Source organism: Plectropomus leopardus, chromosome 18 (assembly GCF_008729295.1).
Source record: "Plectropomus leopardus isolate mb chromosome 18, YSFRI_Pleo_2.0, whole genome shotgun sequence".
Lineage (NCBI taxonomy): Eukaryota > Metazoa > Chordata > Actinopteri > Perciformes > Serranidae > Plectropomus > Plectropomus leopardus.
Window position 1 is genome coordinate 22,195,581 of NC_056480.1, and position 26,869 is coordinate 22,222,449.

General features: G+C 38.9%; 1 protein-coding gene across 1 annotated transcript in view; it reads right to left on the reverse strand.

Moving 5' to 3' along the window:
• LOC121957465 (CUB and sushi domain-containing protein 3-like) overlaps nt 1-26,869 on the reverse strand; it is a 446,534-nt gene that overhangs the window by 56,681 nt on the left and 362,984 nt on the right. The window contains exons 30-46 of the mRNA XM_042506041.1: nt 26,673-26,860; nt 25,524-25,642; nt 24,231-24,306; nt 23,968-24,084; nt 18,446-18,559; nt 17,938-18,033; nt 17,354-17,557; nt 16,521-16,645; nt 15,876-15,972; nt 12,274-12,378; nt 12,060-12,178; nt 10,391-10,460; nt 9,709-9,825; nt 9,189-9,398; nt 6,740-6,928; nt 5,854-6,031; nt 770-915 (exon numbers count right to left, since the gene is read on the reverse strand). Of these exons, the coding sequence (XP_042361975.1) occupies nt 770-915; nt 5,854-6,031; nt 6,740-6,928; nt 9,189-9,398; nt 9,709-9,825; nt 10,391-10,460; nt 12,060-12,178; nt 12,274-12,378; nt 15,876-15,972; nt 16,521-16,645; nt 17,354-17,557; nt 17,938-18,033; nt 18,446-18,559; nt 23,968-24,084; nt 24,231-24,306; nt 25,524-25,642; nt 26,673-26,860 (2,270 nt within the window). The remainder of the gene's footprint in view (nt 1-769; nt 916-5,853; nt 6,032-6,739; nt 6,929-9,188; nt 9,399-9,708; nt 9,826-10,390; nt 10,461-12,059; nt 12,179-12,273; nt 12,379-15,875; nt 15,973-16,520; nt 16,646-17,353; nt 17,558-17,937; nt 18,034-18,445; nt 18,560-23,967; nt 24,085-24,230; nt 24,307-25,523; nt 25,643-26,672; nt 26,861-26,869) is intronic.

A 26,869-nucleotide genomic window follows, 5' to 3' on the forward strand; every position in this document is an offset into this window, starting at 1 on the left:
ATGTGAGCATGAATAGTCTTGCAACCTGTCTCTCGCCCAGTGTCAGCTGGGATAAACTCCAGCCCCACCACCACCCCTGACAGGATAAGCAGTTACGGATAATGAATGAATGATCAAAAGAATCGCTGTGGTATTTTATTAAGCAAGTGAAACCTTAAAAAAAAAAAGGGTTCCATATCACCTGAAAGTCAATCACATATCGCAGACTATGTTTTGGCATTATATGACTCATTTGTAAGCCCAACTGCTATCTTTTAAACTAACTGGATATACACCCAGCAGGAGAGGTGGGATTCAAAAACCCCTCAGTACACTCAAAGATGAAATCAGATCGAGAACACCAATGAAATGTTAAGGTGTTCAATAACTCTGAAGAGGACCTTTTCTGCAGTAGCCATGACAATGAAAACTATCAATAGCACCACTGTGACTAATAAATTATTAGTGTGGTTGGCTGTAACAAAGACACCAACTTCAGAGACTAAAAAGTTCCGCTGAGAGGCCAAACTTCATGAGTCAGAATGAGTCAAAGGGAGCAGGTCTGAGTGGAACGTAATGAGGAAGAAGTTGAAGAGAGTCTAGCACTACAACAAAACAGATCGATGCCATCACTGCGGACACAACTAATGATAGCATTATAGTTTTACCACTACACCTCAGGACAACTGCAGAGAGAGTTAATGAGAATGGTATTTTAACTAAGCAAACTCAATCAAATGTTTCCATCACTAGCTCTGTGACAGAATTGATAATGCTGTTACTCTCTCACCATGGTAGCTCAAGACAAAGAAGCCGGCGCCGGAGAAGTCTGAGTGGAATTTGATAAGGATGATGTTGGAAGTCGAGTAGACAGACTCCAAAGCTGTGTTCCCGCTAAACTGACCAATCTGAGGAGATGACTGGTCTGGACCATCCCTGTGAAGAAACAAAGACAGGAACACACACACATACAGAAACTTGTGTTACAAAGGGGGAACTCAGACACTAAAGACCCATGAAAGAATGGACTTGATCTTTCTTTATAGAACAGTGGGTGAGAAAAGTCAACCTAAAATACAATTTGAATAAGTTATTGCAGTCATCTCTGACAGTTAAATGGCTATTTGTGATCATGAAATGGTTTCTCCGAGGCTAGAAACAAAGATAGAAGAGAGTTGACGATATTCATGAGGCAAAACCTGGAGCTGCTCCATTGACTGCGAATGGAGTTGGACATTGTGTGACAAAGTGCCGGCACCGGGAGTGATTGTGCACGCATATGGGCTCATCTTCCCTCTAAAAACAATCCAAACTACAATGTCACAAAGCTCATTTAGTCATAAAACCTTCACAAACTCAGATTCCACTTCACTTACAAAAGAGCTGCTCCTTTTTGTTGTCTCTGGATAACAACACAGTTCAAAGCCCGGGCTCTCTTACTCTTGCTTTGGGATGCTCAAGTTCATAAATATTGATCAAACTGTCGTCAGATCATAAGAATAACAAATGTGAGTCCTGTTGTACACTTGGCTTCAGTTTTGCCACTAATATCAGTCTGGCATTCATGAAAAGTTACACAATTACCAAAGGAGGCAGACAGGAAGATATCCGTCAACTGGCAGGTCAGGCTCTCCGCGCAATGTCGTGAGCATATTTCACCTTTAATGACCGACCCACCAGCTGTCAGACTGGAACTAACCAATAGTCGGCTCATTATCAGTGATTAAAAAGTATCATCATGAAGTTAAATGGAATGATTATTTCCTGCTGTTAAGTGTTTTTGGATGAGGCCAATTATACCTGTCAGGTTACGTAAGGAATCATTCGCCAGTCTAATTCACATTGAACGGTTCTGAGTTCTTTCATTCATTGCTTCCCATTGTTGATTATTGCTGATGCTGACACACCGTAACATTTATGTGCACATTATAGCAACATACACAGCACAGAGGAGGCGTGAGGTGTATGAGGTCGTGCGAGGTAACATCTGGGACATATATGATAATCCTCACTATGAAAGAGCCTCGCTGTATGAGACCAATTAGCAGACTAACTGACTGTCAGGTTGGCTGGCTCTGGACTGAGGAAACCGCTGTGAAAATCACACCTTTACCACTGACACTGTGCTCTCTACAGGGAGCCAACTTTGTGGCTGTGTGACTGAGATTGTGAGGGTTTTTGTGTGCGTTTGCATGTAGTTGCTGTCTTTGGTTTGTGTGAGTTCAGCAGTTTGTCCACTTTTCGATCTGACAGCAGGGTCAGGAACATGCTGTGAGACCAATTCATGGAATTCACAGACACGGCTGTGGGTGGACAGCACATGGCTCAACAGTGTTGGGGCGTGGGAAAGGCAGGCTGACTACTGTAGTCATGAGCTACATCTATCAATACACTGAAAAACATTTATACACTAAAACAACTATACTGTTACTCAAAATAAAAGCAACAAGCTGTTGCACTCGATCGTGTGTGCAGTGAATAAAAGCTATGCAGTGAAATTAAAGTTGTTCTCCAGGTCAAGTGTGTTAAGATGCTCCGAAAAGCTTTCACATTTGGTTGATATGATTGTGTTATACCAAACTACATTCTCCAGGGCTGAAAAATGATGCCAACAGGAAGTGCAAAAAAACTGCAGTTCCCCTAATGGCCACTTAAGGCTGGATCCAAAAGAGTGTAAATATCCATAGAGACCGATATTGAAATGCCCAACTTTACAGCAGAAATAAAAATGTTTACAAACGGGTACATAAAAAATGCTTTTGACTTCTATGGCTAACTTCAATGCTCATGAAAACTGTATGTAAATTATTAAATAACTGACCAAATTAAACATCTTTATCTTTAAGGCTTAAAGTTGAACATAATAAAGACGTGTGCCCTTTGAGTGTAAGTTGAGTACCGTCCATTGACAAGTTGCTGTAACGGCACCAGGTGGTTAGGTAGCGCAACCGTAGCGTAACCCTAGATTCACAGAGTAAAAGCAAAACCACTACCAAAAATGTTTCGTTCAACATTTGACTGTTCTAAAAGACCCCCTAAGGAGTCACATGTTCAGGTTTTTTTTTTGGTAACTACATTTTGTTTGAATGGTTTTAAGCCTGTTTTTTGCTAGTAAAAATCAGGTTTAGGATTATCACTGTTAACCAAAGAGTAACTCTATATGCACTGTGCATAAGCTAGAAGCTAACGTTAGGGTTAGTTCCACTCTCATTTTCAAATCTGTGCACTGCTGGCTCCAAAAATCCAAGATGGTGATGGTAAAAATGACAAATTTAAGGCTTCAGAAGGGGAGTCTCGGAACTAGTGGGTGACATCATGGTGGCTAAGTCCAATTTTAATACAGTCTATTTGTAACATGCAGGCAGCATTCTGACATGGGAAACCATTATTTTGCAACAATATGATAATTGTTTAATAGGTATTATCAATTATCAAACAAACCGTCAACATGCTCTGGGTCTAGCTTCTCCAGTTGCTGCTATTCTCCTATTTCTCCATTATTGTGCATTAGTATTCTTTGGCTTTTTGATCACTGGTTGGACCAAATAAGCAATCTAAAGACGTCTTGGGCTCTTGTGAATTGTTTTACTATTTCCTAACATTATAAAGACTAACCAATTAACCAATTGACTTTGAAGGCTTAAGTTAACTATTAATTTGGTGTGTGTAGACAGACATTTCTGGTCTGACTTATTGGTCAGTGTTTAGTTTCACCTGTTGTTAGCTGTTGATTGAGTGATGATGAGAGTGTTTAACTTTACATATGAAAAACTGTCATTAAAATATTTCAACCGCATGTTGTTTACAGAGGTTGAGGCCTGACAGTTGTACCTAGACATTCAGACTGTTGTTGGCATTAAGTAGGTGGTGTGTGGTGGTGCACTGAGCATGAAATTGTTCCGTTTTTATTTGTAACTAATTTAGATCCTCCTGAAGTAAAGTTTTCCCAAAGGTGACATTAACTTAACTGGAGACTGGGCAGATAGTTGCAGATATCATAGTGATTGACCTTAGGTCACTTGATGGGATCATTTATTTAGGGAGAGAATGAGGGCAAAGTTTCTAGCTTACAATGTTTAATCTCTTGGTGTACCTGTCTTTCACGGAAGGAGGAGGACTATTAAAGTAATTGTTTGATATAGTCAGTGTTTTATACTTGTGGCTCATCCAGGTACGTGCCGAAAAAAAGTACATTGTGTTGCCAGACTTTCTAAATAGGTAACAGAAATTTTATTCAGAATAATTTTAAAGAGTTTCCTGAGGGCTGCAGAAACAGACAAACCTGGAAATCTGGACCGTTGACAGTGCTTACATCATGACAGGCTAACAAAAGTACTAGAGAGACATTTGGTCCTTCTGTTGTGGTCTAAAAATACCTGGGAATGTATCAGCAGCAAACCATGTCTCACACTGCGGCTGTTGTGTTTTCCCTGCCTCGCCCTGCCTCTCCATGTCTGTGTGCCAGGTGACGTTTTTAAACTGTTGATGCTGCACCCTGCTGTCTATTTACTTCAGCTATCGAGACGGGGCAGCGACATGGCAGCCATAGAAATGAAATGTACAACCTATTTATGGTTCTGCTGCCACCTTGTACGTGCAGACAACTATGTAACATGGTATCTAAGCACTGTTTAAACCTTTTGCATTGACAAAATGTCTCCTGTTGCCAATGGCTGCTCCCCTTCAGGAGAATAATGAAGTGAGTAGCCAAGGCTGGGCAGGTAGGGAGAGAAAGATGTATCGTATATTACATACAGTACAAGGCCGACTGAGACTTGAAGATGGTGTGAGAAGCAGAGGGAAAGGGAGAGAGACTTATGGGTAAAGAGAGATGGATAAAACATGACAATAAGGAAATTATGTAGTAGCTTTATATTCAAGGGGAGATGTCTGTAGTCATAGTAACCCTTGCAGGAATTTAGCCAAATAGTGGCCAGCTCTGAAAAGATGTTGAAGAACATGACATCCTGTGTGAGAGAGAAGGTGCGTGCATGTGTATCAGAAGTTTTCCACATATGTGGTAAACATAAAAGGCTGTTCAGTTAGAATCCCAGAAAAGACGGCAAGACTGACAAGTAAAGGCACTTAATATGGAGGAACAGTGTCAGTTAAAGGAATACTTTGACCATTTGTAAATCATTTACATGTTACCTTGACTTCTTGAAAAAAAACTCTGTATTTCTCACATGCCTCAAAAGTCATCAGAGAATCCAGAAAAAGGCAAAAATTCTTTATGAATTGAAGTAAACAGGGACCACCTGTGTGTATACACACACCATTCAGTTAAAAGTTTGCATTCAACTACCTCAGCAGGAGCTGCTCCTCAAATCCATCAATCTGATCAGCTCTGATCAATCATGTCACAAAATACTAATTTCTCCACACCTCAAACTCAAAAACCCTCTTTCACCTGCGCTGCATTCAAAGACCTGCGAAAACCTCAGAAATTGGAAAGACATAATGATCACAAAGGGACACAGCCATACTAAAAAAATAGAAAGTTTGCTGATCTGAACAACCCCCCATCGCCCTCCACCCCCCTTGTCATCAGCTACTGCCACATTCAGACTCTAATTCTGTGTGAAACACTGAAATTGTAAGGTTAATTACTGGCACACGACTGGTTTTATTGCACAAGTTGTATAAGAGTGTGTGAACAGTTGTGTGAACAGTTTGCTGTGGTAAGAGTGTTTGCCTTTTCTTGATACTTTGTTCACTGGAGGCATGCTATAAAAATGTTTTCTTTACAAATTCACGGCAACATACACTGAGTAACTGATATACAAATGCTTATTTTGTTGTTCAGCTATTCTTTAAGGATACAGTCTAAAGGTGTGAAAAAGCAAGTTCATTAAATAACTAAATCATACTCACCAGACGGTGATGTAGTCGTATATGGGCTCAGTGCTCAGTACAGTAAAATTGATGTAAATCCCGTGTCCAGGAGGGACTCTGACACTCCACACACAGTCCTGGAAGTTGGGGTACTCCTCAGGGTGACCAGGAGAGTAAATGGTTCCATTTAATGATGTGATGTTGCCACCGCAGAGAGCTGTGAGATGGAATATTAACAGAATTACCCTTAATAAATTACCAGCAAATTAGTAATACCACAGCAAAGCTTCAGTAATTGTCTGGATGACCGGGAGAGGACACATCTCTATCAGTCATGTAATGACCACTGGATAACACCTTAATATCTTCAATAAATTGTCATTACAGTTTTATTTCACTTCTGCAGCGCAGGTATTTCTCGGGAGTGTAGGTGTTGCTCATCTGTGGTGTATTGCTACCATGGCTGAGAGGTATAAACTAGAATATTTACAGTTTAATAAATTAAGGACCCTCAAATGAGTGTCAGTGCTCTTAAGTCTTGTCTTAAAATAAAAAAAGAATGCAGTTAAATAATATGAATTGGATTACTGGGCAGTTACTTGTCATAAAGTTATAATAATATTATTTAACGATTTTATTTAACTGCTGGGAATGTATAATAACAACATGCCAGACACCTCTCTTATTTTCTCCAGATTTATCCTGTAGTCTCTCTAGTGTAATTAAGGTTTCCGCATTCCTCCAACGTACAGGGAAATATATTTAATTTTTGTGTTGACTTACGAGTTGCATAACGCTTGTAATTGCTTCATATGTTTTTCCCCCACTGTGCTCTCAGCATAGAATTTAATATCAACTGGTTTATTGTAATAGAAATATCAAGGAAACAGTGTTGGCAGGTAGGAGCAAAAACAATGTATATTACCTTCACATCGTGGTAGTGGGTGATTCCAGTTCCTGCTGATTCCATGTAAACATGTGAGTGAAGCTTCTCCAATCAGAGAATATCCAGGCAGACATTCAAACGACACCGTCATCCCAACACTGAAGTCTGTGCCAATCACAATGCCGTTTCTAAATGGCCGAGGGTCTGGGCAACTCTGGAGCTGATAGGCTTGAGATACAATAACTCAGGTTAGTAAGGGAAAACAGAAACAATGAAAAAAAACCTAAACACAAGTCATTCATATAAAGAGAATACATCCTATCTAACACTGACATCACAAATAATAAGTGCAAAAAAAACAAAAATCACAATTCCTCCAACCTCTTGCAACCCGCAGCCAAAATGTTAATAACACTAAAATGCCGGAGAGGTAAAAGAAAGAAAAAACAGCTGTAAACTTCAAGATACAGATTGAGATCACCAACTTTTTGACAAGGGTATAAAGCACCAAAGAAGCTCATACTTGTTCTTTTGATGTTGCCAAATACCCTCAAATTAAATCTGACAGTCTGCCATTTAAACATTTTAGTCACAGTGACTTTTCATAGCCAAAGTTACAAGAGTCAAGCATGACTGAAGAAAAATATGCAACTGAGACAGACAAACATTAGCAGAAACAATGGTCGTGGAAATAATAAAACTGCCAGTGTTCAGATTATTTTTTTACTGTTTTAAAACACGTTGGCAGTGCCCTTGTCACAAGATAAAAGGTATTATTCATCAGACACAGTCATTTGCACATTAATGGAATTAGCCGTAACACATTTAGGCCATCTACAAGATTTGTCATAACAAATATAAGACTGCTCAAAACCTTTTAAAGTGTCAGATAAATAAATAGAAAACTCGTCTCATCACTGGTATTAATCAAAAAATGAAGACCTGTATGAACCCTGTAATTTTTTGGCTAGTGCTTTAGAAGTCAAGAAACTTTTTATTGTTGTCTGAAAAAATAAATAATTCTGTTGTTAGTTGCTCCTGAAAAATAAAGTAATTAAAGGTATACTCTGCAGTAACAATGCTTGTCAGTTACCGCACCCACAAAAGTGAAAGTAAAAAATACCCACGGATTCACTTTCTTGTGGCATTTCGCCTAACTTTGTTTGCGTATTTTTCAGCACTGTGTCTCTTGGATGGCTGCTGCTAACAGTCTGGCACCTTTTTTCCACCTTTTTAAAAAGCCCTGACCTCACCTTCACACTGTGGGGTTGCACACCCATAAACGTCCCCAATCACAAAAAATACAGGCAGAAGGCAGACTTTGCAGAAAATACACAACACATAGTGAGAGTGGGTCATAAGTGACAATTGAGAGGGATTACTTCTTGTTGAGTCTATAAGAAGGACCTTGTTTACCCTTGACTTTAAAATACATCTATGGCGATGAGTTCAGGAGAGGTCAGCACCAAGTACACATGTAACTGACCACCATGATGCATTGTGATCCGATCACTTAAGCCACTTGCAGAGGTGGTCTGGGACACATAAGACTACACATCTGCATCCTGATGCAGGAAAATACATCATCAATGCAGGAAGTTGTGGTTGTTTTGGTGACGGCTCAGCAACGCTCTATAATTTGACCATTTTAGTTTGAGTTGGACAAAGTGTTGCATGACTGTCCATGACTTTGCCCTATGAAGCGAGAGATTCTGCTGACAGTGATATCATCAACTGTACTGACAAAACCGATAACTCGACTGTTGAGATTGTTGATGTAACAACAGCGTGCAGGACCTTTTGACCCTCTACCAGTAGTGATGTAGGTAGTGGGGGAGGGAATCACTAGAGGCACCGCAATATGATATCATAACAAAACTTAAGTCACGATACCACCTTATAGCATTTTTAAATGTTAAATGTGAGGTATGCAGAGTATTGTGCTAACCTATACTGTGACATATTGCAATTATTTGTCAACATCTGTTGATCTGACGTTTTTAATCTGTTCATTACACCTCAGTCACTTTTAGTGCACTTAACTATATCTAGTAGACTGAAAAAACAATAGATTTCATTATTCTAGTGAGCTACCAAAAGTTTAATTTAAAGTTGCAATATTGATAATAATATATAATTAAAAAATAAAACTTGTGTCCATCTGTCGATGCAATATTTCCACACAAAATATTGCAATACGGTGATGTATCTATTTTTTCCAACCCCTTGCAGGCAGTAATGATTTGCATGATAGACACGTGTGAACTACAATGTGTCACTGCTGTCCACTTGTATTCCGATCACTGCAATGCATTTTAAAACAAAGTGCAAACGTGGCTTTACTCTGACAACCTAGTTTCCAAATTGGTCACAGTCACTGTTTTCAGCAAAGAAAAAGCAAAGTCTGACCGCTGCTCTTGTTGCTTTGCTTAGCAAATGAACAGTGTACACAAGATGCTGGAGAAGGGCTTGTAGAGACAACATTTACCCTGAAATGTGATGTGGAACCCTGGTTTGTTTTGTGAGTAGTCACTGTGGAAGAAAAAGCTGGTCTGGTGAGTGGTGCTGAACAGAGGCTTGGGGATGATTGGACCGCTGAACCGGTCAATGACCGAGCCCATCTCCAGTGTTCCGCTGCGGATCTCTAAGTAATCGTGGATTGCTTCAGTCGAGAAGTTCAGGAACTGGAGATGGATACCTGAGAAACGATTTGACATTTAAAGCAATTAGCAAAGCTTGACTGACAAAGAGGCCGCTGATAAAAACATTTTTAGATGCTACATCTGCAACCACTCGTTAATGACGTGGATAAAGGCCACCAACACTGATTGAGTGGGGGAGTGAGTAATTAAAGAAATTAATAAATACATGAAGAGGGAAACAGAAACAGAGAAAATAGAAACACAGACAAACTGAGAAAAAAATCACACAAACACACACACACACACACACACACACACACACACACACACACATTTCTTAAGTTCAGAGTTGACAGTGTTTCTTACCGAAGCCGACAGGTAAGTTGACTGTCCATGTGCAGTCTAATCCGCTGGGGTAGTTGCCAGGGAAACCAGGACTTAGAATCACTCCACTTACATCTGTCATAGACCCACCACACTGGGCTGAAGACACACACACAAACACACACAAAACAGAAAGAGAGAAAAAAAGGAAAACAGTGTTTCTGCGTTAAAAGCACCACATCAACACTAGTGCAGGAGACGAAGAGCACTTCTTTTTTAAGACACTGCTGCTGACTGGACACTTGAGTATCTTCAACCTGACATTTTGCATCATTTTGAAAAACACATTAATATTCTGAGTCTTGAATAAATACCCATCTTGAATAAATTACCATTGTGCAAGTAGATGTCTGTCCAGGGCTTGTTTCCTCTAGTTTGCCTCAGTGCATGCTGATGCTTTGGCACACTCTGCATGTTTATGGCAGACTCTGACTTAGCTTTGCATCAGTTTAAAAGCTTAATCACATTCTGCACAGAATACTAAATAATCAGCTCATCACAGAAGAGCAAATTGATCAAACGGCTTATTTTCCAGAGAGTCAGGGCAGGCAGTGGAAACTGCTTGCATCATTCCTGCAGCACTCAGGTTTGCAGTTTATGCAGACTGGATTGCATGCATTTGTGTATGTGTGTGTGCATACATGTACTGCAAGAGAACACCTACCGAGACATAGTGGTACAGGGTAGTTCCATCTCCTAACAGGTCCTGGCATGCAGGTGATATGGGCATTGCCCTAGAAATGTAAAAACAACCACAATATTACAATCATTTAGCAGTTAGGAAATTGCCACATATATAAAATATAATTTGGTTTAAAGTACAGTTTTATCTACTCATCAGTAATCTGCATTAGTATGATGAGTTGTAGTAATGCAGGGCTGCATATTTAAGGCTGATTCAATATGTGTTCTTTTCCAGGTTTTCAAATGGAAACTCCCACTCAGCCATTGTCGATTACAGCGCTGATGCCCTCCCCTCCCTCAACCCCCACACACTGTTCTCTGACAGTATGACTGACTGTATACATGGAGGTGGAGGATGATGCTATTTTATCGTTATTAAAGCTTTACTGAACCAGGAGGAGATACATCGAGATTCAACATAATATAATACTGCATATATATTGCATATTACAGCTATTTATTGGTCCTACTCTAGTATATAAATATATCTAGAGATCCATAGTCAGTGTATTACCTACAGAGAGGACATAGAAGCTAATAAATATACTGCTGTGGATGTCACATTAGTTCAATTCAGAAAGTTGCAAAATAACATTGAGGCAGCTATAGACCTGAAACTCTCATGTTGTGTGAGGTAAAATTAATGTTTCCGTCAAAAGTGTGGTGACTGTGGACAGGAGTGGCAGCAAAACATATCCTAGCCACCAATAGAAAAGACCACCTAAAAAAAATATAAGTGTAACCTGTGTTTAGAGCACTTCATCCCTTTACCTTGCCATCGGAACAGCCCTTTCCCACAGAGAACTGAAGACGTTACATCGCTCACTTAAAAGCCACCAGACTTATTTTACAAAAAATGTTATATGCCATCACAGAACATGGGAGTTGCTGGTCTACCGCTGCCTCGAGCAGTTAATTTGTTTGTGTTACTGCTTGACTTTTAGAATCGAAGGAATGTGACACCCACAGCAGTAGTGCCGGCACAGATGTCTGCCTCTCAAAACTGGGAGTCTAAGATTGATAGCACACAATTCTCAAAAAAGGCTTGGCTCAGTCACAAAGAGGTGCATTAGCCTGGCTAGGGTGTTTATTTGTAGCAACGACATCATGCAGGAAACGTGGAAAACGTGTTAAAATGAGAATTTTCAGATTTGAATACAAAAGGAGCACTACTGGGAAAATGATACAAACATGTCAGAGAAAGAAACAAATAGTAATAAGGAAGCCACCCTTTGAGCTTGAGGAGGGCGAACCTCTATTAGAGCTGGATATAGTACTCCAGAAATTGGGCAGACCACGCCAGAGACATATATTATTCAAGAGTTGTGCAAACCACACCGGAGTTGTATGTTTAGTAAGAGCTGGGAAAACGACCCGAGAGCAGGGTTTCCTTCTGATTCACAGTTTAAATAGTTCTTGGTTTTGTGCAGCCAGGGGATAAAAAGAGTGAATAGCGGCACATCAGAAAAGCTGAGCAGCCTTTCATGATTTCACATACATATCCGGCTGTCGGTTTGCATTAAACAACTGCAATTTGTGGTGCATGTGTGTGTTCTGTGTATCTGGAACAGCTATCCTCCAATGCCCCTTAAACCTCCAGTAGCTGGTATGACTCAGAAAGACAAACAGTATATAGGCTGTGTATTTACCTGAAGAGAGTATCCTTGTTCACATGAAAACTGCACCACGTCTCCCACCATAAATCTGTCTCCTTGTCTTATTCCGTAGTTTGGAGTCTGAGGCTCTGGACATGACTCCAGACCAATAGCTAGTGAGAAATGTGGAATAAACATGGTTGTAGAAGCCTCACTCATCATATGTTATATGCTTTGGATGAAGCTGTGTACAAAACAAACATGTTACCTGTATATTCCAGGTGAAAACCAGCAGCTGAGACACTAATATCAGAGCTGAAGCTCAGATAAAGGTTGTTAGATGTGCTATTCAGGAGAGGGGGGATGGTTGTGCCTAAAAGCAAGGAGAGAGGAGAGCAACAGAGGACCATGATCACATTTTTTTCATTTTTCAACTGAGGGTTGAAAGCAGGGGATCTTAGTTATTTGACAGCAAAGGAAACTACAAAGACCTCCCAAACCTACATTTTTTACTTTTTTTTGTTTGTGAAGTGTTCTCAAAGGAGGGAGAGGGGAATTACTTTTATATGAGACATCTGTTTTATTTGAAACCACTTTTCAAATGTTGGCTTGACCTACTTAGTGTGGCGAGGGAAAGTAGAAAGTAAAGAGAAACGGGTACTGCACTACTGAAGCAAAGCTGGCACAGTGCAACAGTGTGATTCTGTCACGGCCCTTCACAATAATATGCAGATGACTGTAATGTAAAGAAACATTAACCTGCTCTGATCTCCTCATCAGTGAAAATGTCTTGGATGGTTTTGAAGACGCAGCTGTGGTATAGTATCTTCTAACAGTAGTCACCTGTGGAGTGATTTTCTCAGTGGTCAGTGAGCTTATTTTGACTTACATGTTGTTTTTTTTGTAGTGTAGTGTAGTGTTTCAGTAAAAAACAATCAAAGCTGAAGAGACTTTCTTCAAAACGATGAGTGAATTGGGCCGATGGATGCTACTGGTTGCCTGTTGTGAAGGGAATTAATTAGCAAATTTTTCATCAGTTTATAGCCCCCCTGCTGGTTGTGTTCAGATTCCAGAGAAAATCATATTCATTATTATAATAGGGAAAATATATCTTTATATATATATATATATATATATAATATATATATATATATGTGTGTGTGTGTATTTTTTGTCTCAGTAATAAATGATGAATGGTGGTGAATAATTAACTGTGTGGATTTAATAATGTCAGTTATTTCAGGATTTGTATGACAATATTTATAATAACAGTTGTAATTAACCCTGTTAGAAAGTCATAACTCTGCATGTATTAATATAACTGTTTATTGGAAACGCTGTCATTTCATTGCCAAAAATCCTCCTCATCTCCATAGATTATTTAACACAACGAGCAGATAATCAGATGACTTTGCTTCCCTAAAAGCAGTATTAGTATCCCCAGTAGGTGCTGACTCCCCCTTTGGAAGTCTGCATGAATTATACGAGTGAATGAATCCAGAGAAATGCTTTACCCATACTACACACATTTCTTGGGTTGAATATGAATTACTGGAGCAGAGGGACTTCCACTGGAGTCATTGCCAATATTTAGACCAGACACATTTTTTAAGAGAAAAAGGGAACAATTTTTAACATACAGATATCACCCTGAACCCTCCCAAGTATATTACTTATAGTAGGACTAAAAAAATACCAAAAAAATATGCACTAATTTGTGTGGCTTTCTAGAACAAAATCTGGACGTTGAATAAAGCCAGGTTCAAAGTTATAGTTTCATGTCATGTTTCATGACATGATAGAATCAAAGGTTTTGACGGAGGGAATTTTTTCACTTCATCAATCAGAAACTACAGTCAATACCTTTAAAAAAAATTTGCTGTGTTTTTAGGAATAAAATGTTGTATAAAGTAGGCTATGAATGATACATGAAAAAACCTCTCTTTACCACAATATAGATAGGAATATAACTGAAAATTTTGGTGCATGTAAGTGCTACTGAAGTGGAGATTTTTGGCTCAGAGTATGAGAAAAATTTGAGGAAAGGGCCTTCATTTTATGTATAGTAAAATAACATACATTTTTATAACAAAAAGACATTACAGGTGAGAAGTGTAAAATGTTAACTGATAGATATCACCATAAAGCCTCCTAGGTTAATTACTTACATCAGGACGATCATTTTTTGTATTATCTTTTCTGAAACTGTATGTTTAAATACGCAAATGAAACATTATCTAATTAAATATTTGTTTTCTGCATACATGTCCAGGACCAAATTTACCCTTAAATATGATTTTCTATAGGGAAAGATTAGTGTGATGAGTCCTATGTAGAATATACGTTTTTACTTGTAATTAGGGTTTACACTTTTTAAATGATTGTTATATTGTTGCTAATCAGTTGTTATTACCATGAATTAGAAAAAAATCTGTGGCTCTTCCATCAACTTAAAAATACAGCAAATGACACTGTGGAGTAACTTTGTGGGGGCATTTAGACATAATTGTATTGTTTTTGGAATTAATGTGTTTAACACATCATGTCATGGGTTGCTTCCGGAATATCTATTCCTAATAGAGAATTAGAGTGTAAGAGGATTAATTAGCTATATGACACATATATCTCATACAGTACATCATTCAAGACAACACAGATAAACAAGCAGGTGTCAGTAAATGTGTTCCACAGCTCCTGCTGGAGGAAATTTGACCAGTTTAGCTCTAATTGCTGGGGATCACATGGCCAGCATCTTGTACTCCTTAAAACATTACGACAACATGCAAAGTTCGTTTGTACATGTTGTCATGATGCATTTAAATTTCAAGCTATATTGATCAGATTACAACACAATAGAGCACGAATGCTTGTAAAGGGGTCAGTGCCTTATTCCTTCCTATATGCTCATTTTTGACCACAACTAACATGACAGGCCTATTTTTAGGCCTATTTTTAGGTCTATTCTATTTTAGTTTACTTCTTTTGTGTAATTTATCTTGCTTTTATTGGTTCTCTGTTAAGCTCTTGTGTTAGTTGTACTCCTTAGTTTTGTACTCCTTATACATTAACATGCATTACTCTACTGCAGGGATACCCAACACTCTTTGCCTGGGGGCCAGTTTTGTAAAATGACAGGAGAATAGGGGCCAGTTAATAAACAAACAAAAATTAAAATTTAACATATGACGATTAGCCTGGACCTCTGTAGAAGGGTCGAGGGATCCTTCCCCTGAACTTCTTTTTGATTTAAAATGCTTTATTTAGTTTGTTTCTTTTTGCATTCTTGCACCTTATTTACATTTAAGTACACAAAAAATCCAAACATGAATAATTTTGTTTCCACTGTGAATAAGAAAATGGTTGGTGGACCACCTGGCACACCATCACAGGTCAGCCCGCAGGCCGAGGTTAAGTATCACTGCTCGACTGTTGCTATTCTTATGTTGGTGTAATTTTTGAGCTATTTCTATCACAAGAATTTCCTTCAGGATTAATAAAGTTCCATGTCATGATAATTAGAAAATGTTGAATGTTGTCAAGTAAAGTCTTCTCCGTCAATTAACAACCGCCATCAAAACTGTCACAATTAAACTCTAAATTGCATGATTCACCACATTTCTAGTTGAAAATATCTATATTCTTTATTACAATTAAGTTTATTATTTTCTACTTGATAATCTGTTACAATTCGTCTCACTCTTTGTCTATTTTTCCTTTTTTTTTCTTGATGGATTGATTGATTTGTCCCACACTTAGCCACCGTCATTTTCAAAATTATCTTTTTGTCAATAATAACATTTTTCAATAATATGTGTAATTTTTTGGGCAACACTTAAAAAAATGCTGAAAAGAAAAAAAAAATCTGTTTACCAGAGTAGCTGCCCAGTCTTGGTGCGTGGTTGTCGGCACCATCGTAAAAATCCAAAGAGTCCCAGTTATGCTCAGTGGCGAAACTCACAACTTGTATCTGCAGAGATGGATAAAAAGGGGAAAGAAAGACAGAATGTGCTCTTGTTAGCTCTTGTGTCACTGTCTTCAAAAAAAGCACCTTAAGTGTCATTTGATTCCATCTGGTACAATTCTGCAACTCTGCTACTTCTATGAAAAAAATCAGAAAGAAACTATAACACATTTGTTAATTGCTGTTAATTAAGTTTTCTTAATGAAACTGTCAAACATCATAAAAGGTTGTTTGTTACCGAAAAAGAATAAGTCACTTTATGCAGATCACTTACCTTGTAATGCGGGTAGGTGTCTGTCAAATACGTGTAACAGACTCTGTTTCGTGTCACAGGCATCTTTGCCTTTGTATTTGTCCGTGAGAGCAGTTTAGCTTACACGCAATCAAGCATTATCTCTCTCGATTAGATCCTATCTCTGGATGGGCCCTCTCTCACAAACCATCCATCCATTCATCCTTCTAATATTATCTTATCATTCTCGACATCCTGCCTGCTCAGCTTTTAAGCCAATGATACATAGGTCAGCCAGGAAGCAGCGTGTGACGGGTGCTACCTGTATTCCAGCCCCCTCTGGAACGGAGACCTTCCACACACAGTTCTGGTTGTTGTCGTAGGGCTCTGGATATCCAGGTGACAGAATGGTCCCACGGCGAAAGGTCAATACACCCCCACAGGGAACTGAGAGAGAGGCAAAACACACAGAGCGGAAAGAGGAAAAAAGCAGAGGTTGAAACAACACTCTGTCTGCAAGGAACAGGAAAAGAGAAAGTCGGCTGTACCATCTCTTCGCTGCAGGGAGTAAAGACCAGAGAGCATGAGGAGACAGCTTTGGCAAAGTTAAGTTTAGGGTTTGGCTGTATTGAAATCTGCAATTGAATTGTTTGTATTTCTTTTTAACTGTTTTTTTCAAATTGGTTTGAGTTCTTTCAAAGACATGGATAAAAAGCATTGTGCAACTGAATAAGACATGGCCCAAAAAACAGCAGGAAATTTAAAAAATAGATAAATAAAAAAGCAACAAGAAAATAACCTAAAGATAAGCAAAAACAGTAAAATGAAAACAAAAACAAACAAGAAAACCAAAAAAAAAATAATAATTAAAAAAAAAAAAATGTATACATTTTTTCTGCAATATAATTTTAAATATATGCATATATTGCAATTTGCAAGAAATTTCTTAGCAGGTTGCTCATTGCCTTTTTTCTCATGTTTTCCAAAGAAATCAAACTAATGTGCTTAGGTTTCAAGGGTTACATAGCTTGCGAAAGGCATCTCAATAAAGCACAAGAAAACTGATGTCAATCAAGGCTTTAAGGGATTAAAATGTCACTGCATCTGGAATAGGAAAATGACAATCTCCTGCCTAATTTCTTGATTCATGTTTACCTATGCATGTTGGCAAGGTGTCGTTCCATTGAGCCAGGTTGTCAGGTACACTCTCACACCTTATGGCAGTGGAGCCATGCAGGACATAACCAGGGTTGCACTCGAATTGCACCAGCGAGCCAACTGCAAAGTCATTACCAAGACGCTTCCCAAAGCGCGGCTCAGGGACTGAACTGCACTGAGTGGAGCTGGTCCTTGGTACAGCTGCAGGAATGAGGAAGATGTCACAAAAACGTTAGTATTGATAGGAAAATGTACAATTATTGTGGCCTATCTTGGCTATGACATCTCAGTGTGGCTTTTATGGGTAAATAAAGGTTAAATACATAAAAAACAAAAATCAAACTGTATATTGTAGACATCTACAAAATGTCAGATAAACCATAACACCCCATTTCCCCAAAATGCCAAGGTTTATGATGTAGCAATGACCACTACACACACAGACAAACTCACACTACTATTGTGTAAAACTTCCAACAAAAGGAATACAAACAGGTTCTGCAAACCCTTATAGCTAAAAAAATTCTCATTCATTTGTTTGAAAATGGCTACTAATAACAATAATGATGTGAATGGCTGACCTTGGTATACGAAGTGAAATCCCTTTGCAGTTTCTGGTCCGACTGTGGTAAACTTTATCGTGATCTGGTTTCCCGAACTTAAAGGGAGAGACTCGCCTAGAGAGAGGGAGGGAGTTTCTTGATGAGGATTTTAAAGGGATTTTGACATCTAAGGTCTGTTGATTGATTCACATTGTCAACTTATGCATTACAAAACAATTCTCCTTCAAACTGGTTGCCTTTAAGTGACAAATTATTTATTTTTTCTCACTTTATAGATAACTATTTAAGATGAAAAGGCAGCAAATCATGCCTTCATTTTGTAATTTCGTATTGACTACCGAATGTAAACTTGCCGCCAGTAACGGTAATTACATAACCTTCAAAACGAGCCACAACTTAACCACGTGCGTGCACGCATGCACCCCTGTCAGGCTGCACTATGGTACTTAAACAAATAGCCTTTCATCCCCGGGGCTCAGTCTATCTGTCCCGTCAACCATATATCAAGCCATTCATCCATCCTTACCAGAGTGGGACCCAGAGAGAGAAGACAGCAGTGTGTTTTGTTGAGTGGGTCCATCGTAGATTTCCACCACATCGTTTAGAGATGTCTGGAACAACACAAACTGTCCAAAAAGAACTAGAGACAAAAAAAGGAAAAAAAGACAGATAACGAGATATGTTAACCACACTTGAATAGAGACAAATTATTATTCCATGCCACTGTCTGTGCCTGACCTTCCAATGATAGAATTAACCTGTAATACCTCATTTAAATTTTATTAAGCTGCAGTGTCAAACTCTATTTGAAGCCATCTATTGGAACAAAATTACATATCAGGACACTTAATAGTCAAAACATCACCTCATCTTCATCATGCACCAGTTCAACTCACCCCCCTCTCCCACTTGTCAGTTGGCTGTGGTGTATCAATGCTGACAGCTTGTGTGAAATGCTGGTGTCGGCAAAAACTATAAGTCAGTAGGGCAAGATGTTTTTCTATCTGTCGTCTCTACAGTAATACAGGCAGGTAGAGTGAAAGAAAGGTATATGACACAAGTGGTAACCTGTCAAAATCATATCCCAAAACCCATGTTTTAACTGTTACAAAATGATGGAAGGTGAAAAGACCGCTGCAGTGGCCATGAACCATGACTAAACCATGGATTTCACAATGCAGCTGCAGTGGCAGGTAGCATTAGAGGGCCCCCTGGAGGCCTGAGGCACTGTGTTTGCTCCAACTGTCTTGGATGATCACTGCATCTTCAAACAATTAGAAGTTGCCCTAAGATGAAAATCTGTAGGTGGACTTGTATAAAAGAACATTTGTTTGTCTGCAGCACATTGAAAAAAAATGTCCTTTGGGATAAATATCATTTATTTCAGCCTCAATGAAGCCAGCTCCCCTACCACACACACACACACACACACACACACACACACAATCATTGCTACCCCACACACGCACGCACGCACGCACGCACGCACGCACGCACGCACGCACACGCACACACACACACACACACACACACACACACACACACACACACACACACACACACAAAGACATATCACGTCTCCATCTCTCCCTCTCCCTCCCTTTGGCCCCAAAGGCTGAGGTGTAAAGGATTAAATCTGAACATTGCCAAGGATACTCGGCTATAAGAAGGTCACTGGTCACTTTGTACAAGACCGTTTCTCTCGGTGGAGTTCTTTTAAAGCACGATCTACATTAAGCATCACTCTGACTCATAAAGTATACCCTAACTGCTCTCATGTAAAACCTTATTTCATGTTAAAATAATGACAAACAATGCGTATCAGAAACAAAACGGTGGATTTTCAGCTAGCGTTGAATTGTCCCTGCAGGCATTAAAGGGAGCTGGAGAAAATTGTCAAGATATAGCTCTTTAACGCAGATAAAGCAAACCTCTTACATCTCACATGGTCGCACAAGAGGATGTGTATAAGGGCATGCTGTTGAGCGGTCATAAAAAATGACAGGATCCTGCCTGTCAGCAGAAACTTAAAAGCTCCCACCATGTATAGATTTTAAGGAAACCAGAGTGATTAAGGTTTCCATCATGTCCCGCTGTAATATCGACATACAGCAGAGCAGGTGGAGGAGTTCACAGCTGAAACCGTTTCAAAACAGCACAGATTTCAGGCAGGAGGACACACATGAATCAGCATTCTCACACACAGACTCATAAAGCATTAATGCACACATGGAATAGTTTACATCACGGTAGATTTCTACTCAAACGGAGATAACAAGGAAGAACAACGGATCATTTGAAGAAAGATGCACACACATGTACACATGCAGAGATAACTGATTGAGGCAGAGTTTTCCCACACTGTGTAACCACATGACTTGTTGGTAGTGAAATCCCCCTGCGCTGTAGTGTCAAGGATCTGTTCAGTCATCCAGGTAGTAACGGGCCCAGCAAAGTTGAAATCAATCCACAGTGTGTGTCATCAAATGATTGAAATGATTCACTATTCATTTGAAAGGCTTCAGCTTCAGCTCTTGACATCAGATGGAGAAAACCTGATCCCTGTGGAGCTGCCGTGCCTCCTGATAAACTGCTTGAGTGGGCGTCCTCAGCCACGTCTTCATTCAACAGGAGGTATAGTGTCTCCTCAGGGACGAATGCCAAGGATTTATTTCCCACCTGGTGTTTGAACCGAAGGAGCCATTTGTATTAAGGTTGAAAAATCATTAATTTTTTGATAATCTGTCCAGTGGGTTGTTTTCAACTTCTCTGATCATCAAACGGTTAAAAACTGCAACCTTGAGCCTCACAAGTTCCCAAATTATAGACATGCTATTTTTTAGGGCGGGGATTGACAGCTGCTCTGCAACATAACAAAACAACCTCTGACTCTTGCTCTGTGTGGGAGGTTCACAGAGGCTGTCTGAGTGTCTTTAGGGGACCTATTATGCTCACATTAGTTCATACTCACATTTTGGGTTCCTGACAGAACATATTTACAAGCTTTAATGTTCAAAAATAACTTTATTATCCTCATGCTGTCTGTGCAGGAGCTCCTTTATTCACTCGCTGTGTGAGATTTCCATTTTAGAGGCTGTCTCTTTAAGCCCCCCTCCCAAAAAAGACCAGTGATGGTCAGCATTTCCATGTCTTCCGTATCTGTACTCTCGATGTCTCTGCACTGTAACTGCAGCCAGGGAATGACTGCAACATTATTAAAGCAGCACTTTCTACCATGAAAAATTAACAATAAAAGCCTCTAAGAGCCAAGAGGAATATGATCTGAAACCAGAGAGAAATTAACAACATTGGCAACCAAGATTACATGTTTTGCTGATGTTAGCGTGTAGCTACATGTAGAAGTTTACTTACAGCCAGGCAACAGCTGACACAGAGAAGAGCAAACCTTACTACCATGTAAAAATCGCCAACAAAGGCTTCTAAACAAAACCAGATATGTTTCAGCAGGAATATGATTCGACATCGGGAAGAAATGATCAACATCGGCAACCAAGAATACATGCTTCCATGACGTAGCATGTAGCTGCATGTAGCAGCGTTCTTGCAGCTGGAGAATGAACACAGTGTAACACAGAATATCAGCACAATGATAAAAATAGCTAATTAAAGCTTCCAAAATATATGCTTTTTGGATTTTTGTTTCTTGGGTAGGTATTCAGTTTTCAATTTTGAGATTTGAATATTTGTTTTGTGTGTGTGTGTGTGTGTGTGTGTGTGTGTGTGTGTGTGTGTGTGTGTGTGTTTACCTGTTTTGTTGTTCTCGCTTTGTCATGTGATGTGCCAGATTTGAAGCCTGTTATTTTGAGTACTTATGTAGGTCTATTATCAATGATATGTCATTATTAATATCCTTAACAAGAAATATTGTCACAAGCTGATTTTAAACCACAAAAACTACACAGATAGGATCTCATTCAACTAGCCAAAGCTTTAAAAATTTGCAGCTGATTCTTAATGAAGTTCTGGAGCTTATAAAATGTCTCTGGGGCAGCCCTGGAAATCTTTCAGCAGGAATATAATGCAAAATTGGGGTAAAATTAACATTTGCAACCAAGATTACATGTTTCCCTGATATATATATATATATATATATATATATATATATATATATATATTTTTTTTATATATATTCATATTTATGGCACAAACTAAAGAAAATGATCATAAACAGTATGTGGGACAACTGATTGTGAGCTCCTTTAAGTCAATATGTCTGCATGGAGCTGACATTACAAAAGCTGCTGCGCAAATACTGTATAACGAGACAGCAACCATCAACAGCCTCAGGGAAAGCTGCTATTTATGCATAACACCACAGGGCATAATTGGACATCATATCCACCAATTACTGATTGTTTGTAAAAGCTCAACTCAGGCCCAATGAGTCAGTCGTTCCAAGTCTGTCAACCAATAATTTAGATGTCAATACTGTATGTGATATGTTGAATGGGTATTAGAGACACAAATGTAAGTTTACACACCATTAAAATTAAATGCTATTGATACTTTGATGACACAATCTCAAATTAACGACTACTTACAAGCTTTTTCAGAAGCTTTCAACTGTATCTGCTGAAGAGGACAATGTCAAACTGTTTCCACATACTCCTATTTACAGGGTTCCCTTACATTTTCATGGATAAAATATCAAAGCTTTTCCATGACTTTTCAGGACCATGAATATACGTATTTTTTTCTTGACCCACTTGCCTTGCATTTTTAAACATAATTTCAGCTCACTGGCATACATGAAGGAAGAGATGGGATGTGGGAAGAAGACGAAGAAACCTGCCTAAAGGTAAAAAAAAAAACTGGTCACATGTCAATGTATATTTAAGCTACATTATGTCGTCACCTACAGAGCATGAATTTGCCCTGATTTTACATTACTTAGCTACATTACTTATATTAATGTGACAGTTTTATTAAACGCAACAAAATTCCATCATTTTTCCAAAACTTTGATTGATTTTTACTAATTCTATGACCTTTCCAGGCCTGGAAAATATGATTGTGAAATTGAATTACTTTTCCGGGTTTACCATGACCGTGACAACCCTTTATTCACAAGTACTTTGGAATTATAACAGCTGTTGAGCCTGCATGTCCACCAGTCCATCCTCACAGCAGCTCAGCAGACCCCTGTTGCTCATGAATATTTGTAATATTGTTGAAAGCTCCAGAAAAAGTATGTAGATCCTGAGTTTAATTTGTTTAATCAAACTATTATTACCAAGGTCAAGAATGAACTTTAATGCTTGACAGTGACATGAAATGTGACACAGCTGATTCAACTTTAATTAACTGAAATTTGAACCATCAGTGTTACAGACATTTAATATTAGCATTACTCAGACTACGTTATTGATATTTCATGTTGACCAGAATCAGTGATTTTCAACACATTGCTTCTTGACAGCACCCCTTCCAACCTTGATCACGACCAGAGGAGACTTCCTCCTATACCCCCATATTCTCAACACAGCCTCACTTAATGTGAAGAATCCTTGACAATATTCATATCTTTATAGTGTCATTTATGTCTGGCCTCCAATCAAACGTGGCAAGATGAAAACAGCCTCATCTTTAAATGTCACTTCAATGATGAGGCCCTGACCTGGAATCAAATAAATGGCCAGCGAGCATCCTTTGATCGTGTGTAATATATCTACGAGTTTTTCAGAGGTTTAAAGAACCCCAAAGGGGATCAGGGAGCTTCATCATTAATAATCAAACAAGGGCTAATGTGATTTTGTTTCATTGAGCAAAAGAACAATAGGAGAATACACGTCAAGAAAACTGTGATCACAGGTTTGGTTCTCAACTGTTGTCTCCACACCTACACTTCAGAGCGTTAAACACTTACATTAGAATTCTTTTTAAGTATAAAGACTGAACTATCACACCCAATAGATTCATACAGGTACCGTGTGAAATATTCTAAATATATATTCACTCCTAAATGATCCTGTTAAATGCAATGGCATGTGTGCACCATACCACATTTGTGTTTATGCATGAACTTACCAAACTCTCTGGGTACAGATATAGAGTAGACACAGGTCTGTCCAGAGGTGTAGTTTCTGGGGAAGTTGGGAGATAAAACAGTTCCTTCCGTTCCTGTAGAACGACTTCCGCAGGGAGCTGGAGACAGAAAATATGCACGTGCACACACATAAAGAGAAGGCAAAGAGGCACATATATACACAGTAAATAACACACTGTAAATCTAAAACGAGTTGTGTTTGCGGGGATGTTTTATTCCAGTCTGTGTTTTAAGTGTATGTTACCTTGGCAACTGGGCAATGCCCGGTTCCATCCAGGTCTGCCATCATCTCCCATACTGCAGGTTAGTGTAGAATAGCCCTGAAGAAAAAAAAAAGCATTTCACTGTTGGACAAACAACCCACTGACCAAGCCAATCAACCACTTATCGCACCAACCTATCAAACAACCAACCAACTGACCATCCTTCTGACAATTCAAACAATCATCTGGACAGAAAACAAAACTAATGAAGAAAAAAAACAATGATGTGACACCTTTTTATACCTTGAAAAAACACAATACTCTCAACTCGAAAAGCTTCATAAGCCGTTCTAACTTGAAGCTTATTTTTAAACACTCAAATGATCATGTTCCATCTTGGCTTAGTGGTCCAGTAAGTAGTATTCAGTGGTATCTAATGGTAAGATTGCAGTACTTCTCCCTTGTGTCGAGTGTGTAGGAGAACCAACCAAAATGAAAGCTCAAATAGCCTTTTCTAAAGCCAGTGTTTGATATGTCTGTTCTGGGCTACTGTAGAACAACGTGGCACACTCTGTGGAAGAGGACCTATATACAGATATAAATGGCTCATCTTAGGCAAGCAAAACATAAGGATTCTTATTTTCAGGTTATTTTAAACTTAAGAAAACATAGACGTGAATATCATCTACAGAACCATATCTGCCAATATGTGCCCCTAAATCCTACACGCTTTTATTTTAAAGAATTGATACAAGACACAAACACACTAGTAAAGTCAACACACAGGCTTCAGAAAACGGTGACTATCGCATTGCAATACACAACACATGATTTGGACAATCAGTCTTCCCTGTTAAAGGAGCAAAACGATGAAACTGTCAACCAACTGAAATGAAAAAGCAACACAATTTTCATGTTTTTAATAAAGGTATTATATCATGTCTAAAAGAGAAACAACACACCTAATAGGACTGTAAACACACCGGTATTTTTTATTTTGTGTTGAAGTATTTTTGAGTGTGTACTTGAGGGTGTATTTGTTTGTGTGTAATGTATTTTGTTTTCCTCTATTTCTTTTTTTATTTTGAATTTTAAAAAGCCTCCTGGTGACAGAAATAAGCGTTTTGCTTCAAACACTAAATACAGTGCATCTGATTCCTGTGCATCAAGGTTCAATTCTAAAGCTACTATGATGTCTATGTCATATAAAATAAACTATAAGTAACCAACCATCTAATCACCAAACTAACCGGTGAACTGACCAGCCACCAATCAAACCAAACCAAAAAACAACAACCAAACAATCACCCACACATCCACTTCTTTTTTTGTACCTGCAAAACGTATCCAGCCTCACAATAGAAGGTAACAGTGGAGCCAAGCTTATAATCGGATCCCAGCCTGGTCCCATTCAGAACCACACCTGGGTCGAAGCATGATTCCCTCAGCTTGGCTGGACAGAGAGAAAGAGAACGAGCGAGTCAGAGAGAAAGAGAGGATGAGGCAAAGAAAAAGCGACAGGCACACATAAATAAATAAATAATAAGTCAAATTAATAATAACCACATCCCTAGCCATAATCAAATGAGGCAGGCATTGCGTTGGCCTTTAAAACAGTCTGTTTGACTTAGCTGCCTTAGCCAAAGATGGAGCAAGAACGACAACTTCATCCCCAGGCTTTTGTATGCTACATGAACCTTGTAAATTATGGCTTTGCCCCCCCCTCCTAAAAGATTAGTGGCCACCCTGCATCAACTCAAGACTTAATTCCTGAGTCCACATGAAGCCAACGCTGATTCTTTTGTGCAAGTGAATCAAACTCACCCCTCTGACAGACTATTTCAACAAACACTAATTCAACAGGGACTTTATGGGGAGCGCAATCGTTCTGTTTCATCTTAAAATCAGCATGATGTGCGCTATCATCGGCGTGGGGGACTTTACCGCAAACACATTTGTATTGAGTGTTTAGGGGTAATGCAGTAGTCTACTTTATTCAATGTGAAAATTAAATATTTCTAAACACATTCTGGAGACATCCTTTCATCACAGGAGACATCTGAAACACTTTACCTTGCTTATGAAAAACAGATGAGAATGAAAGCAGCCCCTGATGCAATTACATCAAGCAGAGTATATTAAAATTATTCTCAAACAATTGACAGCTACAAAGTGGCTTTTCAAACACTCCCAGCTGGACTGTATGTCTACTTTCGGTTTTTTAAATCACGTCATCATTAAAAGACATACAGTACTGAGATCTGGTTCAAGATAAAAACAATTAGACACTGACTGCAGAACAAATGACGGAGTGATTATATTGTAGTAGAAGAGTTTACTTAAAACTGGAGTGAAATATATCTGTGCTGTGGAGATGACTCCCAAACAAACCCGAATGTCCCAGAGAATACAACTCTATTTCAGCACTAAACACTAAATTGTATCGTATGAGGATGGTGGTACTATCGGGAGATTTTTTTTACCTTTGTATTCCAGGTGAAATCCAGTGTAAGAAACAGACCCGTCACTGCGGAACGCTAGATGCATGGTATTTGAACTGCTCTCTATCCGCTCTGGGAGTTTGCTGTCCTGGAAACTACCAATCAGAGGACTGTTGCTATCCGGACCGTCGTAGATATACAGGAAATCATAATTTGGCTCAATGTTGAAACTGGAGAGA